This window comes from Mytilus trossulus, chromosome 3 (assembly GCF_036588685.1).
Source record: "Mytilus trossulus isolate FHL-02 chromosome 3, PNRI_Mtr1.1.1.hap1, whole genome shotgun sequence".
NCBI classification, from domain to species: domain Eukaryota; kingdom Metazoa; phylum Mollusca; class Bivalvia; order Mytilida; family Mytilidae; genus Mytilus; species Mytilus trossulus.
Window position 1 is genome coordinate 92,138,144 of NC_086375.1, and position 17,079 is coordinate 92,155,222.

General features: G+C 37.5%; 1 protein-coding gene across 1 annotated transcript in view; it reads right to left on the reverse strand.

Moving 5' to 3' along the window:
• The window catches only part of LOC134711150 (low-density lipoprotein receptor-related protein 2-like), a 47,622-nt gene that overhangs the window by 26,755 nt on the left and 3,788 nt on the right, over window positions 1–17,079 (reverse strand). Inside the window, exons 5-10 of the mRNA XM_063571597.1 lie at window positions 16,064–16,177; window positions 14,151–14,264; window positions 12,733–12,855; window positions 11,754–11,867; window positions 10,695–10,808; window positions 8,635–8,748 (exon numbers count right to left, since the gene is read on the reverse strand). Of these exons, the coding sequence (XP_063427667.1) occupies window positions 8,635–8,748; window positions 10,695–10,808; window positions 11,754–11,867; window positions 12,733–12,855; window positions 14,151–14,264; window positions 16,064–16,177 (693 nt within the window). The remainder of the gene's footprint in view (window positions 1–8,634; window positions 8,749–10,694; window positions 10,809–11,753; window positions 11,868–12,732; window positions 12,856–14,150; window positions 14,265–16,063; window positions 16,178–17,079) is intronic.

Here is a 17,079-nt window from a genome sequence, read left to right on the forward strand (position 1 = left end):
CACAATTGTCCTCATCTGATCCGTCTTTACAATCAATTCAACTGTTGCAGAGTTCAACCCAGACACACGTATGATCACATGATTCTTACCTTCACAATTGTCCTCATCAGATCCGTCTTTACAATCAATCCAACTGTTGCAGCGTTCACCCCAGACACATGTATGATCACGTGATTCTTACCTTTACAATTGTCCTCATCTGATCCGTCTTGACAATCAATCCAACTGGTCCGAGTACACAGTTATCGTCCTTTGATTTTCGTTGTCCACGAATATAGTCCTTAATGTGGACAGTGTGTTACTTGCCAATTTTTGTTATACCCCATCCAAATTTAATTCTCCATGTTTTATGCCTCATATAGCAAGTTGGGGGTGAAATGACACTGTAAAAACATTTGGGTCATAAATATTTAGGTAAAGTAGTGATTAGGTCCAGCTGAAAAAGGTCCAAAGTTAGCACTTCGGAAGCTGTCAAAAGATTTCAAGACCCCCTTAACACAAAATTGTCCATATTTTGAGTTAGAGCTGATGAAGTTTTCTATAATTTTGATATAATTTGTCCCAAAAGTAGTACAACACACTGTAAAAATGTCATTGAGAAAGCGCAGGTGGGATTTTTTTTATTTACATTTATTGTCTAAAAGAAATGCACTACGAAATAACTGTGTACTCGGACCTAAAAGGTGAAATCAGGAAATATAGAATCTGTACTTTGGCAACTTCCCTGAATGATTTGATGGTGTCAATTTGTCAAATAGCATAAAACTAAAGGATTTAAACTTTTATTTGATAGAATTTCTGCCAAAATAACCAATTTGGCATTACATGGTCAAAATAAGCATTTCATAGCTTTTGCAATTTTGATGCATAAGTGGCATTTTGACTTTCTATCTGACATGTTTTCATGTGTCAATTTTTGTGTTTCTATGCTTTAATCCAGTTGTATTACTCATTTGTGAACTCTGAATCTACAGAAAAGAAGATTATCTCAGACAATATGAGCAAAGTGTGTTGTATAAATTTATCTCATCTAACGCCCTGTTTGTATCAAGTTAAATGTGAGGAGCATGGTACATAAAAGTTGAAGTCCATAATAAAGACCTCACTAAATTTGTATAAAAAGCATTTAACAATGTCTTTTGTACCTGTTTCATTTCACATAATATCTTTCTTTACCTCTGTAGGATACCATGTGGTTCAAATATAAGCCTGTTGAGACTAAAATTGCATGCAAGTATTTCACTAAAAAGTGCAAAATCTTTGTATCAGACCATACTGTCTGCTGAAAAAGTTGAATGTAAGAGACTTTTTGTGCTCAGATTTATTGTATCATGTCACCTGAGTATAGAAATGATAGAAAAGACACAATGTTTTATTTCCTATAGCTTCAATATGCATTTTTAAATGTAAATATGTGCTACGGCCTATATTGACCCTAAATTATTTTTAGTCATACTTGGCCTAAGACCCTTTAAAACTAATATGATATGTTATTTGTAAGTTTTCTTTCCATTTAAAGTACATTAAGTACATATGTAAGGATTATTTATAATCAAAAAGCTTCACAAATTTAAAATTGCTGGAAAATAATACATCTTCATGTAAGGCTCCCCTTCATTGGAAAACCTCCAATTTTAGGCACAGGCTCATATAAATTTGACTTTTGAAAAATTATGCTAAGTCTGATATATAAAATGAGTACTCTATTGCTTTAAATTTATAATGTATTATATATTAAGGCATTTTAAAAATATTTTTTTGCAATATTTTAATTTTAAAAGCCCCAAATGTTGATAGTTGAAATTTCTCAATTTTAACGTCCAAATTTAACACGTAAAGTTGAATATAGAATTAATCATAGTGTCTATAATATATATCCTATTGCTATGAAACTTTGTAAGCAGTCTTATAATATATTACGCTTTTGTCATATTAAGTTTTATAAAGATTGGTCAACTTTTTCTATCCTATTAGGTCCGAGTACACAGTTATCGTCCTTTGATTTTGTTGTCCACGAATATAGTCCTTAATGTGGACAGTGTGTTACTTGCCAATTTTTGTTATACCCCTTCCAAATTTAATTCTCCGTGTTTTATGCCTCATATAGCAAGTTGGGGGTGAAATGACACTGTAAAAACATTTGGGTCATAAATATTTAGGTAAAGTAGTGATTAGGTCCAGCTGAAAAAGGTCAAAAATTAGCACTTCGGAAGCTGTCAAAAGATTTCAAGACCCCCTTAACACAAAGTTGTCCATATTTTGAGTTAGAGCTAATGAAGTTTTCTATAATTTTGATATAATTTGTCCCAAAAGTAGTACAACACACTGTAAAAATGTCATTGAGAAAGCGCAGGGGGGATTTTTTTTATTTACATTTATTGTCTAAAAGAAATGCACTACGAAATAACTGTGTACTCGGACCAACTGTTGCAGCGTTCACCCCAGACACATGTATGATCACGTGATTCTTACCTTCACAATTGTCCTCATCTGATCCGTCTTTACAATCAATCCAACTGTTGCAGAGTTCACCCCAGACACATGTATGATCACGTGATTCTTACCTTCACAATTGTCCTCATCTGATCCGTCTTTACAATCAATCCAACTGTTGCAGCGTTCACCCCAGACACATGTATGATCACGTGATTCTTACCTTCACAATTGTCCTCATCTGATCCGTCTTTACAATCAATCAAACTGTTGCAGAGTTCACCCAAGACACATATATGATCACGTGATTCTTACCTTCACAATTGTCCTCATCTGATCCGTCTTAACAATCCATCCAACTGTTGCAGCGTTCACCCCAGACACATGTATGATCACGTGATTCTTACCTTCACAATTGTCCTCGTCTGATCCGTCTTTACAATCAATCCAACTGTTGCAGCGTTCACCCCAGACACATGTATGATCACGTGATTCTTACCTTCACAATTGTCCTCGTCTGATCCGTCTTTACAATCAATCCAACTGTTGCAGCGTTCACCCCAGACACATGTATGATCACGTGATTAATACCTTCACAATTGTCCTCATCTGATCCGTCTTTACAATCAATCCAACTGTTGCAGCGTTCACCCCAGACACATGTTAGATCACGTGATTCTTACCTTCACAATTGTCCTCATCTGATCCGTCTTTACAATCAATCCAACTGTTGCAGCGTTCACCCCAGACACATGTATGATCACGTGATTCTTACCTTCACAATTGTCCTCGTCTGGTCCGTCTTTACAATCAATTCAACTGTTGCAGCGTTCACCCCAGACACATGTATGATCACGTGATTCTTACCTTCACAATTGTCCTCATCTGATCCGTCTTTACAATCAATTCAACTGTTGCAGCGTTCACCCCAGACACATGTATGATCACGTGATTCTTACCTTCACAATTGTCCTCATCTGATCCGTCTTTACAATCAATCCAACTGTTGCAGCGTTTACCCCAGACACATATATGATCACGTGATTCTTACCTTCACAATTTTCCTCATCAGATCCGTCTTTACAATCGATCCAACTGTTGCAGAGTTCACCCCAGACACATGTATGATCACGTGATTCTTACCTTCACAATTGTCCTCGTCTGATCCGTCTTTACAATCAATCCAACTGTTGCAGAGTTCACCCTAGACACATATATGATCACGTGATTCTTACCTTCACAATTGTCCTCCTCTGATCCGTCTTTACAATCAATCCAACTGTTGCAGCGTTCACCCCAGACACATGTATGATCACGTGATTCTTACCTTCACAATTGTCCTCATCTGATACGTCTTTACAATCAATTCAACTGTTGCAGAGTTCACCCCAGACACATGTATGATCACGTGATTCTTACCTTCACAATTGTCCTCATCTGATCCGTCTTTACAATCAATCCAACTGTTGCAGAGTTCACCCCAGACACATGTATGATCACGTGATTCTTACCTTCACAATTGTCCTCGTCTGATCCGTCTTTACAATCAATCCAACTGTTGCAGCGTTCACCTAAGACACATGTATGATCACGTGATTCTTACCTTCACAATTGTCCTCATCTGATCCGTCTTTACAATCAATCCAACTGTTGCAGCGTTCACCCCAGACACATGTATGATCACGTGATTCTTACCTTCACAATTGTCCTCGTCTGATCCGTCTTTACAATCAATTCAACTGTTGCAGAGTTCACCCCTGACACATATATGATCACGTGATTCTTACCTTCACAATTGTCCTCATCTGATCTGTCTTTACAATCAATCCAACTGTTGCAGAGTTCACCCCAGACACATATATGATCACGTGATTCTTACCTTCACAATTGTCCTCATCTGATCCGTCTTTACAATCAATTCAACTGTTGCAGAGTTCACCCCAGACACATATATGATCACGTGATTCTTACCTTCACAATTGTCCTCATCTGATCCGTCTTTACAATCAATCCAACTGTTGCAGCGTTCACCCCAGACACATGTATGATCATGCAATTCTAACCTTCACAATTGTCCTCATCTGATCCGTCTTTACAATCAATCCAACTGTTGCAGCGTTCACCCCAGACACATGTATGATCACGTGATTCTTACCTTCACAATTGTCCTCGTCTGATCCGTCTTTACAATCAATCCAACTGTTGCAGCGTTCACCCCAGACACATGTATGATCATGTGATTCTTACCTTCACAATTGTCCTCGTCTGATCCGTCTTTACAATCAATTCAACTGTTGCAGCGTTCACCCCAGACACATGTATGATCACGTGATTCTTACCTTCACAATTGGCCTCATCTGATCCGTCTTTACAATCAATTCAACTGTTGCAGCGTTCACCCAAGACACATATATGATCACGTGATTCTTACCTTCACAATTGTCCTCGTCTGATCCGTCTTTACAATCAATTCAACTGTTGCAGCGTTCACCCCAGACACATATATGATCATGTGATTCTTACCTTCACAATTGTCCTCGTCTGATCCGTCTTTACAATCAATCCAACTGTTGCAGAGTTCATCCCAGACACATGTATGATCACGTGATTCTTACCTTCACAATTGTCCTCATCTGATCCGTCTTTACAATCAATTCAACTGTTGCAGCGTTCACCCCAGATACATGTATGATCACGTGATTCTTACCTTCACAATTGTGCTCATCTGATCCGTCTTTACAATCAATCCAACTGTTGCAGCGTTCACCCCAGACACATGTATGATCACGTGATTCTTACCTTCACAATTGTGCTCATCTGATCCGTCTTTACAATCAATCCAACTGTTGCAGCGTTCACCCCAGACACATGTATGATCACGTGATTCTTACCTTCACAATTGTCCTCGTCTGATCCGTCTTTACAATCAATTCAACTGTTGCAGCGTTCACCCCAGACACATGTATGATCACGTGATTCTTTCCTTCACAATTGGCCTCATCTGATCCGTCTTTACAATCAATTCAACTGTTGCAGCGTTCACCCAAGACACATATATGATCACGTGATTCTTACCTTCACAATTGTCCTCATCTGATCCGTCTTTACAATCAATCCAACTGTTGCAGCGTTCACCCCAGACACATGTATGATCATGTGATTCTTACCTTCACAATTGTCCTCGTCTGATCCGTCTTTACAATCAATTCAACTGTTGCAGCGTTCACCCCAGACACATGTATGATCACGTGATTCTTACCTTCACAATTGGCCTCATCTGATCCGTCTTTACAATCAATTCAACTGTTGCAGCGTTCACCCAAGACACATATATGATCACGTGATTCTTACCTTCACAATTGTCCTCGTCTGATCCGTCTTTACAATCAATTCAACTGTTGCAGCGTTCACCCCAGACATATATGATCATGTGATTCTTACCTTCACAATTGTCCTCGTCTGATCCGTCTTTACAATCAATTCAACTGTTGCAGAGTTCACCCCAGACACATGTATGATCACGTGATTCTTACCTTCACAATTGTCCTCATCTGATCCGTCTTTACAATCAATTCAACTGTTGCAGCGTTCACCCCAGACACATGTATGATCACGTGATTCTTACCTTCACAATTGTCCTCGTCTGATCCGTCTTTACAATCAATCCAACTGTTGCAGCGTTCACCCCAGACACATGTATGATCACGTGATTCTTACCTTCACAATTGTCCTCATCTGATCCGTCTTTACAATCAATCCAACTGTTGCAGAGTTCACCCCAGACACATATATGATCACGCGATTCTTACCTTCACAATTGCCCTCATCTGATCCGTCTTTACAATCAATTCAACTGTTGCAGAGTTCACCCCAGACACATATATGATCACGTGATTCTTACCTTCACAATTGTCCTCATCTGATCCGTCTTTACAATCAATCCAACTGTTGCAGCGTTCACCCCAGACACATGTATGATCATGCGATTCTTACCTTCACAATTGTCCTCATCTGATCCGTCTTTACAATCAATCCAACTGTTGCAGCGTTCACCCCAGACACATGTATGATCACGTGATTCTTACCTTCACAATTGTCCTCATCTGATCCGTCTTTACAATCAATCCAACTGTTGCAGCGTTCACCCCAGACACATGTATGATCACGTGATTCTTACCTTCACAATTGTCCTCATCTGATCCGTCTTTACAATCAATCCAACTGTTGCAGAGTTCACCCCAGACACATGTATGATCACGTGATTCTTACCTTCACAATTTTCCTCATCTGATCCGTCTTTACAATCAATCCAACTGTTGCAACGTTCACCCCAGACACATGTATGATCACGTGATTCTTACCTTCACAATTGTCCTCGTCTGATCCGTCTTTACAATCAATCCAACTGTTGCAGCGTTCACCCCAGACACATGTATGATCACGTGATTCTTACCTTCACAATTGTCCTCATCTGATCCGTCTTTACAATCAATCCAACTGTTGCAGAGTTCACCCCAGACACATATATGATCACGTGATTCTTACCTTCACAATTGTCCTCATCTGATCCGTCTTTACAATCAATTCAACTGTTGCAGAGTTCACCCCAGACACATATATGATCACGTGATTCTTACCTTCACAATTGTCCTCATCTGATCCGTCTTTACAATCAATCCAACTGTTGCAGCGTTCACCCCAGACACATGTATGATCATGCGATTCTTACCTTCACAATTGTCCTCATCTGATCCGTCTTTACAATCAATCCAACTGTTGCAGCGTTCACCCCAGACACATGTATGATCACGTGATTCTTACCTTCACAATTGTCCTCGTCTGATCCGTCTTTACAATCAATCCAACTGTTGCAGCGTTCACCCCAGACACATGTATGATCATGTGATTCTTACCTTCACAATTGTCCTCGTCTGATCCGTCTTTACAATCAATTCAACTGTTGCAGCGTTCACCCCAGACACATGTATGATCACGTGATTCTTACCTTCACAATTGGCCTCATCTGATCCGTCTTTACAATCAATTCAACTGTTGCAGCGTTCACCCCAGACACATATATGATCACGTGATTCTTACCTTCACAATTGTCCTCGTCTGATCCGTCTTTACAATCAATTCAACTGTTGCAGCGTTCACCCAAGACACATATATGATCATGTGATTCTTACCTTCACAATTGTCCTCGTCTGATCCGTCTTTACAATCAATCCAACTGTTGCAGAGTTCACCCCAGACACATGTATGATCACGTGATTCTTACCTTCACAATTGTCCTCATCTGATCCGTCTTTACAATCAATTCAACTGTTGCAGCGTTCACCCCAGACACATGTATGATCACGTGATTCTTACCTTCACAATTGTGCTCATCTGATCCGTCTTTACAATCAATCCAACTGTTGCAGCGTTCACCCCAGACACATGTATGATCACGTGATTAATACCTTCACAATTGTCCTCATCTGATCCGTCTTTACAATCAATCCAACTGTTGCAGCGTTCACCCCAGACACATGTATGATCACGTGATTCTTACCTTCACAATTGTCCTCGTCTGATCCGTCTTTACAATCAATCCAACTGTTGCAGCGTTCACCCCAGACACATGTCTGATCACGTGATTCTTACCTTCACAATTGTCCTCATCTGATCCGTCTTTACAATCAATTCAACTGTTGCAGCGTTCACCCCAGACACATGTATGATCACGTGATTCTTACCTTCACAATTGTCCTCATCTGATCCGTCTTTACAATCAATTCAACTGTTGCAGCGTTCACCCCAGACACATGTATGATCACGTGATTCTTACCTTCACAATTGTCCTCATCTGATCCGTCTTTACAATCAATCCAACTGTTGCAGAGTTCACCCCAGACACATGTATGATCACGTGATTCTTACCTTCACAATTTTCCTCATCTGATCCGTCTTTACAATCAATCCAACTGTTGCAACGTTCACCCCAGACACATGTATGATCACGTGATTCTTACCTTCACAATTTTCCTCATCAGATCCGTCTTTACAATCAATCCAATTGTTGCAGCGTTCACCCCAGACACGTGTATGATCACGTGATTCTTACCTTCACAATTGTCCTCATTTTATCCGTCTTTACAATCAATCCAACTGATTCAGCGTTCACCACAGACACATGTATGATCACGTGATTCTTACCTTCACAATTTTCCTCATCAGATCCGTCTTGACAATCAATCCAACTGTTGCAGCGTTCACCCCAGACACATGTATGATCATTGCATTTAATCTTTTGCGTTGGACATTCATATTCTTAAAAATATAAAAGATGGAGAATTGTAACCGTTCATTCTATATTTCATAAATTCAATAATTACAGTTCTCTTAAAATTAAAGTACCTATGTCATCAATTTATATACAATTTCAGTTCATTACAATCCAACCGTCCGTTGCATTTTTCACCCTAGGAACATGTATGATCATAAAAATTTTTTTTTTTTGCGTTGGACATTCATATTCGAAATGAATAAATGGGCGAGAAGTCAGTCTTAAGGTTATGAATATGATAATTACATTTAAGAAAACTAGTTATAATGCCTTCGGTATCAGTTTATATACATTTGTATCTGTATATAACATGTATAATATCCATTCATTACAACAACTAAATGTAAATGTGTTAAGTTATAACAGTTGAAACAAAACAGATGCAAAAATAAACCTGATTAAGTCGTTCGAATAGTTAATTTGATCTGTTTTTTTAGGGTCAACTATATATCAAATGAACACTACAATAATCTTTAAACTTCACTTTAAACAACAAACAATGCTACCTATATACGGAATAAACTTCACTTTAAACAAAAAATAATGCTTCCTATATACGGAATTTAATCCACTGTACCCTTATGTCAAACTGACATTCTACTGATCTGTCTTATGTAGATTGACAGATTGGTTTAAAGTAGACTGTTGGCGACAAAGACGGTTCCTTTTGGTTTGAAGTGGACTGCTCCTATTGGTCTAACGACGATTGTCCTCATCAGGATATGGAGACTCTCACCTTTGATTTGAAGTGGGCTGTTCTCGATCTGTCTTACGTATACTGTAACAATCTGTCAAATGTAAACTTTCCCCATGTATCTAACATAGATTGTCACCATCTATCTGAAGTAGACTGTTCCCAGTCCGTCTAACGTAGACTGTCACAATCTATCAAACGTATACTTTTCCCATTTATCTAACGAAGTCTGTGGCTCAATCGGTCTAACATAGACTGTCAACATCGGCCTAACGTAGACTGTCCCTATCCGTCTGACACTATCGGTTCAACGTAGGCTGTCACTATCACTTTAACATAAACTGCCCCTATCCGTCTAACGTAGAGTGTCACTATCAATTCAACGTAGGCTGTCATTATCGCTTTAACGTAGACTGTCGTTATCTCTTTAATGTAGACTGTCCCTATCCGTCTAACGTAAACTGTCACTATCGGTTCAACGTAGGCTGTCATTATCGCTTTAACGTAGGCTGTCATTATTGCTTTAACGTAGACTGTCGTTATCTCTTTAATGTAGACTGTCCCTATCCGTCTTACGTAAACTGTCACTATCGGTTCAACGTAGGCTGTCATTATCGCTTTAACGTAGGCTGTCATTATTGCTTTAACGTAGACTGTCGTTATCTCTTTAATGTAGACTGTCCCTATCCGTCTTACGTAAACTGTCACTATCGGTTCAACGTAGGCTGTCATTATCGCTTTAACGTAGACTATCGCTATCCGTCTGACGTAGACTGTCACTATCGGTTCAACGTAGACTGTAATTAGCGCTTTAACGTAGACTGGCTCAATCGGTCTAACGTAGACTGTCACCATCGTCCTAACTTAGAATGTCTCTATCCGTTTGACGTAGACTGTCACTATCGGTTCAACGTAGGCTGTCATTATCGGTTCAACGTAGGCTGTCATTATTGCTTTAACGTAGACTGTCGTTATCTCTTTAATGTAGACTGTCCCTATCCGTCTTACGTAAACTGTCACTATCGGTTCAACGTAGACTGTAATTAGCGCTTTAATGTAGACTGTCCCTATCCGTCTGACGTAGACTTTCACTATCGGTTCAACGTAGACTGTCAATATCGCTTTAACGTAGACTGTCATTATCGCTTGAACGTATACTGTCACCATCGGTCCAACGTAATTAGTTGTACCCATCGGTCAAATGCATATCAAAATGTTCTAAACACGTGGCCTTACCTTGACAATTTTTTTCGTCTGATCCATCATTGCACTCTTCCCATCCATTGCATTGTTCGCCCCAAACACAAAAATGGTCCTCGCATTTAATTTTTTCCGATGGACACTTATATTCTTAAAGAAATATGGATAAAAAAGTAAAACACACATACCAATGTATAAAATTATTCACACTGCTTACACTTCCGGGGCATCTGATATTATTATGGGTTTCATGTGCTTGATCTTTTGTTTTTCTATGTTCTATTATGTATACCCTGAAAGGTGTTGTTTGTATTATTGTTGATTTCCGGTTTATTCCATGATATTGCCAATTTGTCCTCATGGTATCTTTGATATCTTACGTGCACAAGATATCTAAATGTAAAAGTGTTCCATCAACGAGGCATACAAAGCAAAGTCACTGTCTATAAGGTATACATAGAAAACTTATATCATGTTTGGCATCCGACTTGTCCGCTTTATATGTCTACATGTACGTGTGTCTATTGTCGAAATAGGTAATAGGAGGTGTGTCTGCTTGATGTAAACCGTTTAGGAACATCGGCATATAGTTCATGTTTTTTATTCAGGATCAGGCATTATTGTTTTGTTAGCCTTTTTTTTGAAGTGTTGTAAGTTGGTAGTTAGTTCGGTCTATGAAATAGGATCGGTTATATTATTAATGTTAATATAAAAAAAGAAGATGTGGTTTGATTGTAAATGAGACAACTATCCACAAAATACCTAAATGACACAGACATTAACAACTATAGGTCATCGTACGGCCTTCAACAATGAGCAAATCCCATACCGCATGGTCAGCTATAATAGGCCCCAATTAGACAATGTAAAACAATTCAAACGAGAAAACTAACGGCCTTATTTATTAAAAAAAAAAAATGAACGAAAAATAAATAAATAATAATAAATAAGTTAAAGAGAAAAATGCACGATGGGCACACAACTGCAGAATAAAAACTTAAAGATATTAGTATTAGGATTTACTTTATAAATGAACTGATCAGTACTTAGGAATTGGAATAATTTTAAAAGGACATTTATCGTGTTTTATAGTACCTTCACAATGTGCCTCATCCTCACCATCCGAACAGTTTTCTATTCCATCACATCTATCTCCCTGTGCGCATGTGTCATCTTTACATTTAATACTTCCGTACAAACATTCATATTCTGTAAGATATTTTTCAACATCTATATATCTGTTATTTTGAAATAATATTTTTCAAACGATTTCTGATGTCAAGCATATGTTCCAAATTGTAATGCCTTTTAAGACCATACATCATACAGGTTTTTTTTAAATTTTGATGCAATAATATAACTGAATGCATTGAATAGCATTCCTCGGAACAAAAATTGAAACTACAAATTCAAATTAAGAATAATAAATTTTATCAATCAGTTATTATGAATCTGATTTCAACGTCACGACTTAAAGAATCAATATCTATATCAATTATAATAATGAACACATAATTCATACTTTCGCATCGCACATAGAACAAGCAAGTTCTATCAATATAGTAATAACGGCTAACGTTAATTCATTATCATTCGTGGGGTACTATTTTATATTGTTTTAGTCTTACCTTTTAAATAAACAAAATAAATACAATAGACCACTTTCGAATTCATCCGTCACCGGAAAAAACTCGTCAATTATACGCGCCTTTATCATCGTCATTTGTGCGTTTAGGGGCGTCGTCACTTCCTTCCAATGTTGAGCGAGTGGTTGGAAAACTATAATTCTATATTGTACGAAGTATTCGGCAAATTGAATTCTCAAAATTGACAATCAACACTGCTGTCATTAGGGAAATGTCAGTAAGTACCTACAGAGCAACCATTATTTCTAGTTTATCCTGCACAAAGACGATCACTAAGACGCTTGATGAAAGTAAATAGTGCAGGGATACAGGCGAGCCCCTCGATCTGGTAAATGACGTCATAAAGGCGTGTATAATTGACGAGTTTTTGCCGGTGACGGATGAACTCGAAAGTGGTCTATTGTCTTAACTTTATGAAGTATTGTTACCTTTGCAATTGGCCTCGTCTTCATTATCTGGGCAATTACTCTCGCCATTACATCTGTTGTAAATTGGTGTACACGTCATACTTTTACCACAATGAAACGTATTAGTTGCAGCACAATCAGATGCTAAAAAAGAATAAGCATTGTTGAATACTCAGAATTCTTGAAATGTCTACCGGGCAACAAAAAAGTAAAAAGTGTTTAAAATGTATTAATCATGTTCAAAAGCACAAAAAAAAACCACGAAAATGCTACAAGCAGGTCTTCACAATAGTTTATTTTCTGATCAGTATCTAACGGTTGACGAGCTCATTAGACCTTATGCTTTGTCTGTCATTGTGTATATATATTTATATATTTACAATTCATCTACACATCAACCCAGCAATGTTAGATCTGTAAATTTGCTTTCGCAAATTTTTTGTTCTTCCCTCGCCAGGATTCGAACCCATGCTACTGGGATATCGTGACACCAAATCGCCTACACTGTAACAGGCGCTAGACCACACGACCACCTGGGCTTCATAAAAAGTAAGCTTTCAGTGGCCGGGTGTAACCTTCCCACGTCAGTTTTAATCTAGCGTCGTACTACAGTACATGATAAATAAATTATCTATAGTAAAGGATCCTGCAAATGAATGTCAGACACAGTCCCATAAATAATAATATTAGTTTAGTTAAAACAATATTTTTTTTTTTAAAGTGCACAAAATATAATTATACAATATAAATACAGGGATTCGGAAACAAGAAAAACTTATATAAATCCGTCTCCTTTTAATAATTATATTTATAAGTACGTCTGAACCAGTGACAACTTTACAACAGATTTTCCATTGGATCACCAACAGTGGTGGTGATATATGGTTGTGTACATTCTGTATATACAACTCGTCTCAACATCAACCCAACAATGTTAGATCTGTAAATTTGCTTTCGCACATTTTTTGTTCTTGCATCGCCGGGATTCAAACCCATGCTACTGAGATATCGTGACACGAAATCGCATAAACTGTAAACGGCGCGTACCACACGACCACATGGGCTTCATAAAAATGAAGCTGTCGGTGGCCGGGTGTTACATTACCACGTCAGTTTTAATCTAGCGTCGTACTACAGTATATGATATATAAGGCATGAAGATGTTATTTACTGTTAACTTACTGACAAGTATTAACAAATCCTCCAACCGTTGAACCGTTCATCCTTGACACATGTAGCATCATATTATTATTACCTTCACAATTGTCTTTATTTGATCCGTCTTTACAAACAATCCAACTGTTGCAGCATTCTTCCCAGACACATGTATGATCACGTGATTCTTACCTTCACAGTTTTCCTCATTTGATCCGTCTTTACAATCAATCTAACTGTTGCAGCGTTCACCCAAGGAACATATATGATCACATGATTCTTACCTTCACAATTTTCCTCATCTGATCCGTCTTTACAATCGACCCAACTGTTGCAGCGTTCACCCCAGACACATGTATGATCATTGCATTTCATTTTTTGCGTTGGACATTCATATTCTTAAAAACATAAAAAAGATGAAGAACTGTAACCGTTCATTCTATATTTCATAAGTTTAATAATGGCAGTTCTCTTAAAATTAAAGTACCTATGGCATCAATATATATACAATTACAGCTCATTATAACTAAATGTTTTTGAAACTAGTGAAAAAGTGTTAACAAAACAGCTGCCAAAATCCCGATTAAGTACAAATTATCGTTATGAAAATAACTTTGAATTCCATTATTAGGGCCAACTATATATCTTAGTAGCACCATAATAGTCTATAAACTTCAATTAAACAACAATGTGAGACCTATGCCCGTTATACAATCAAACTGAACGGCGGGTCGTATCATGAAAATGTTAAAACTTCTCATATCCAACTTAACATTGCTAAGTTATAGTTTGAGATTTCGAGTTAAAAAATGTCATTATTGGTCTGGTAGAAATTTGTCTCATCGGCAATCATAAAACATCTTATAAATTTGATATAAGTATTTCTTAGTCCATCATCAATTCAGAACTTTTCGAAATGTGGTGTCCTCAATGCTCTCCATTTCGTACTCCATTTGGCTTTTTCTATTATTCGTGAGACTGTCGTACAAAGTTTTAATCGTAATATCTATAATTAGTTTAACTTTGACATTTCTTGGTTCTATATTGACACACTAGTTTGAAAAAGTGATTTCCACTTCAAACTCGAACTTCCCAGTTCTAAGACATTTTTGTGCTAGACAGAGATGTCAACTTTAAACTGAGGCATGTTAAATTGGAAGTGCTAAATGTTAACAACAACCTGTCCCCATCAATTTTACTCAGACTGTCCCCATCCGTCTAATGTATAATGTTCTTATTAGCCTACACAGACAGTCATCAACTGTCTAACATATACTGTCACTATCCGTCAAATGCAGATTATTCCTATGGGCCTCACACAGATTCTGTCACCATTGGTCTTATAACACTGTCACCAATGTTAAAGACAGACCGCCATCATCGGTGTAACGTATACTGTCACCGTAGGTCTAATGAGACTGTCACCAATGTCAAATGTAGACCGTCACCATCGGTTTAACATAGATTATCAACAATATCTAACGTAGACTGTTACCATCGGTATAACGTAGACTGTCACTATCCGTTTAATGTAGATTATTCCTATTGGCCTTACGAAGACTGTAACCATCTGTATTACTTATACTGTCACCATTGATCTAATGTAAATTGTTCCTATTAGTCTAATGTAGATTGTTAGTAAGTCTAACGTAGACTGCATCTGTCTAATGTGGACGGCTCCCACCTGTCTAACGTAGACTCTCCCAATTGTCTAACGTAGGCCCTCCCCATCTGTCTTACGTTGAACCCCTCCGTATGTCTTACGTATATAGTCTCGACCATTACAACGTTGAAAGTCTACATCTGTCTGACATAGAATGTTCCCATCGGTATGACATTTGATGTACCAATCGGTCTGACGTGGTCTGTCCCTTTAAGTCTCACGTAGACTGTCACAATTGATCTTTCGTAGACTGTCACCCTCGGTCTTAAGAAGGATGTCCTCATCGGTCTAAAGTAGGGTATCCTCATCTGTCTAATTAAGACTGATCCAATCTGTCCAATCTAGACTGTCACAATTGATCTAACGTAGACTGTCACCCTCGGTCTTAAGTAGGATGTTCTCATCGGTCTAAAGTAGGATATCCTCATCTGTCTTATAAAGACTATTCCAATGTGACTCATGTAGAATGTCTCCATTGATATAACTGTCCTCTATCGGTTTAACGTAGACCCAAGTGTTTTGAAAACGTCTTACCTTGACAATTGTTTTCATCTGATCCGTCATCACACTCTGCCAATCCATTACATTGTTCACCCCAAACACAAGAATGGTCTTCGCATTTCATTTTTTCCAATGGACACTTATATTCTTAAAGCAATGAAGAGAGTTAAAAAAAAACACACACACGCATTAATGTACCGTTAAGCCATCTTTGACCTATAAGTTTAAATTTCCCTTTGGTATCTTTTGTATCTCACGTACATAAGAAGTTAAGATATCTACATGTTAAAGTATTCAACCAATTTACAGCAATATATACACAAGCCTTCAAAATCTGCTTTGTGATATAAATAAAAACTAAAACTAGACAAAGTGATACCCCCGTAACTGTATTACAACAAATTTCAATGTAGGATTTGTTTTTAATTGTGTCTAGGAGACACAACTGATGCCCCGTAGATAAAAAGTGTTATTTCAAAATAACTACTACATCTAACCTCTTGAACCCCAAAAATTACAAAATTCAACTATTTCCTAAAAAAACAAGTATTGATAAAAATCAAAACTCTGACCACATGCACACTTTCCATATACAATGTATGTACAAACAACCAGCAAAGTGAAAACTTCGTAGCATTCAAACTGTCAGAGGAGTTATCTGGAAATGTAACTTTTATGCAATTTAATTCTAAAAAGAATTACAATGAATGTTCAACTATCTTCCCAAAAGAGCAAATATTAATAAAAAAAAAACAAAGGGAACACTTCCTAGTATTCAAACTGTTAGAGGAGTAATCTGGAAAAGTTCCTCATATGCAATTAATTACTTCATAAAATGACAAAGTAAAACTATCTCCCAAAAGAGCAAATTTTAATAAAAAATAAAAAAACTCTGATCACATGCACGCCTTCAATATATGATGTTTTGATGTTCTTTGTATCAGTTCTAAGATGTGACCTTTTTTTTTACATAATTAAAAACGTACATTTATACGTCTATTCTTGGTTAAGGAGTTATTAATCATCCCCAGTTTTGTCTTTTTATTTAT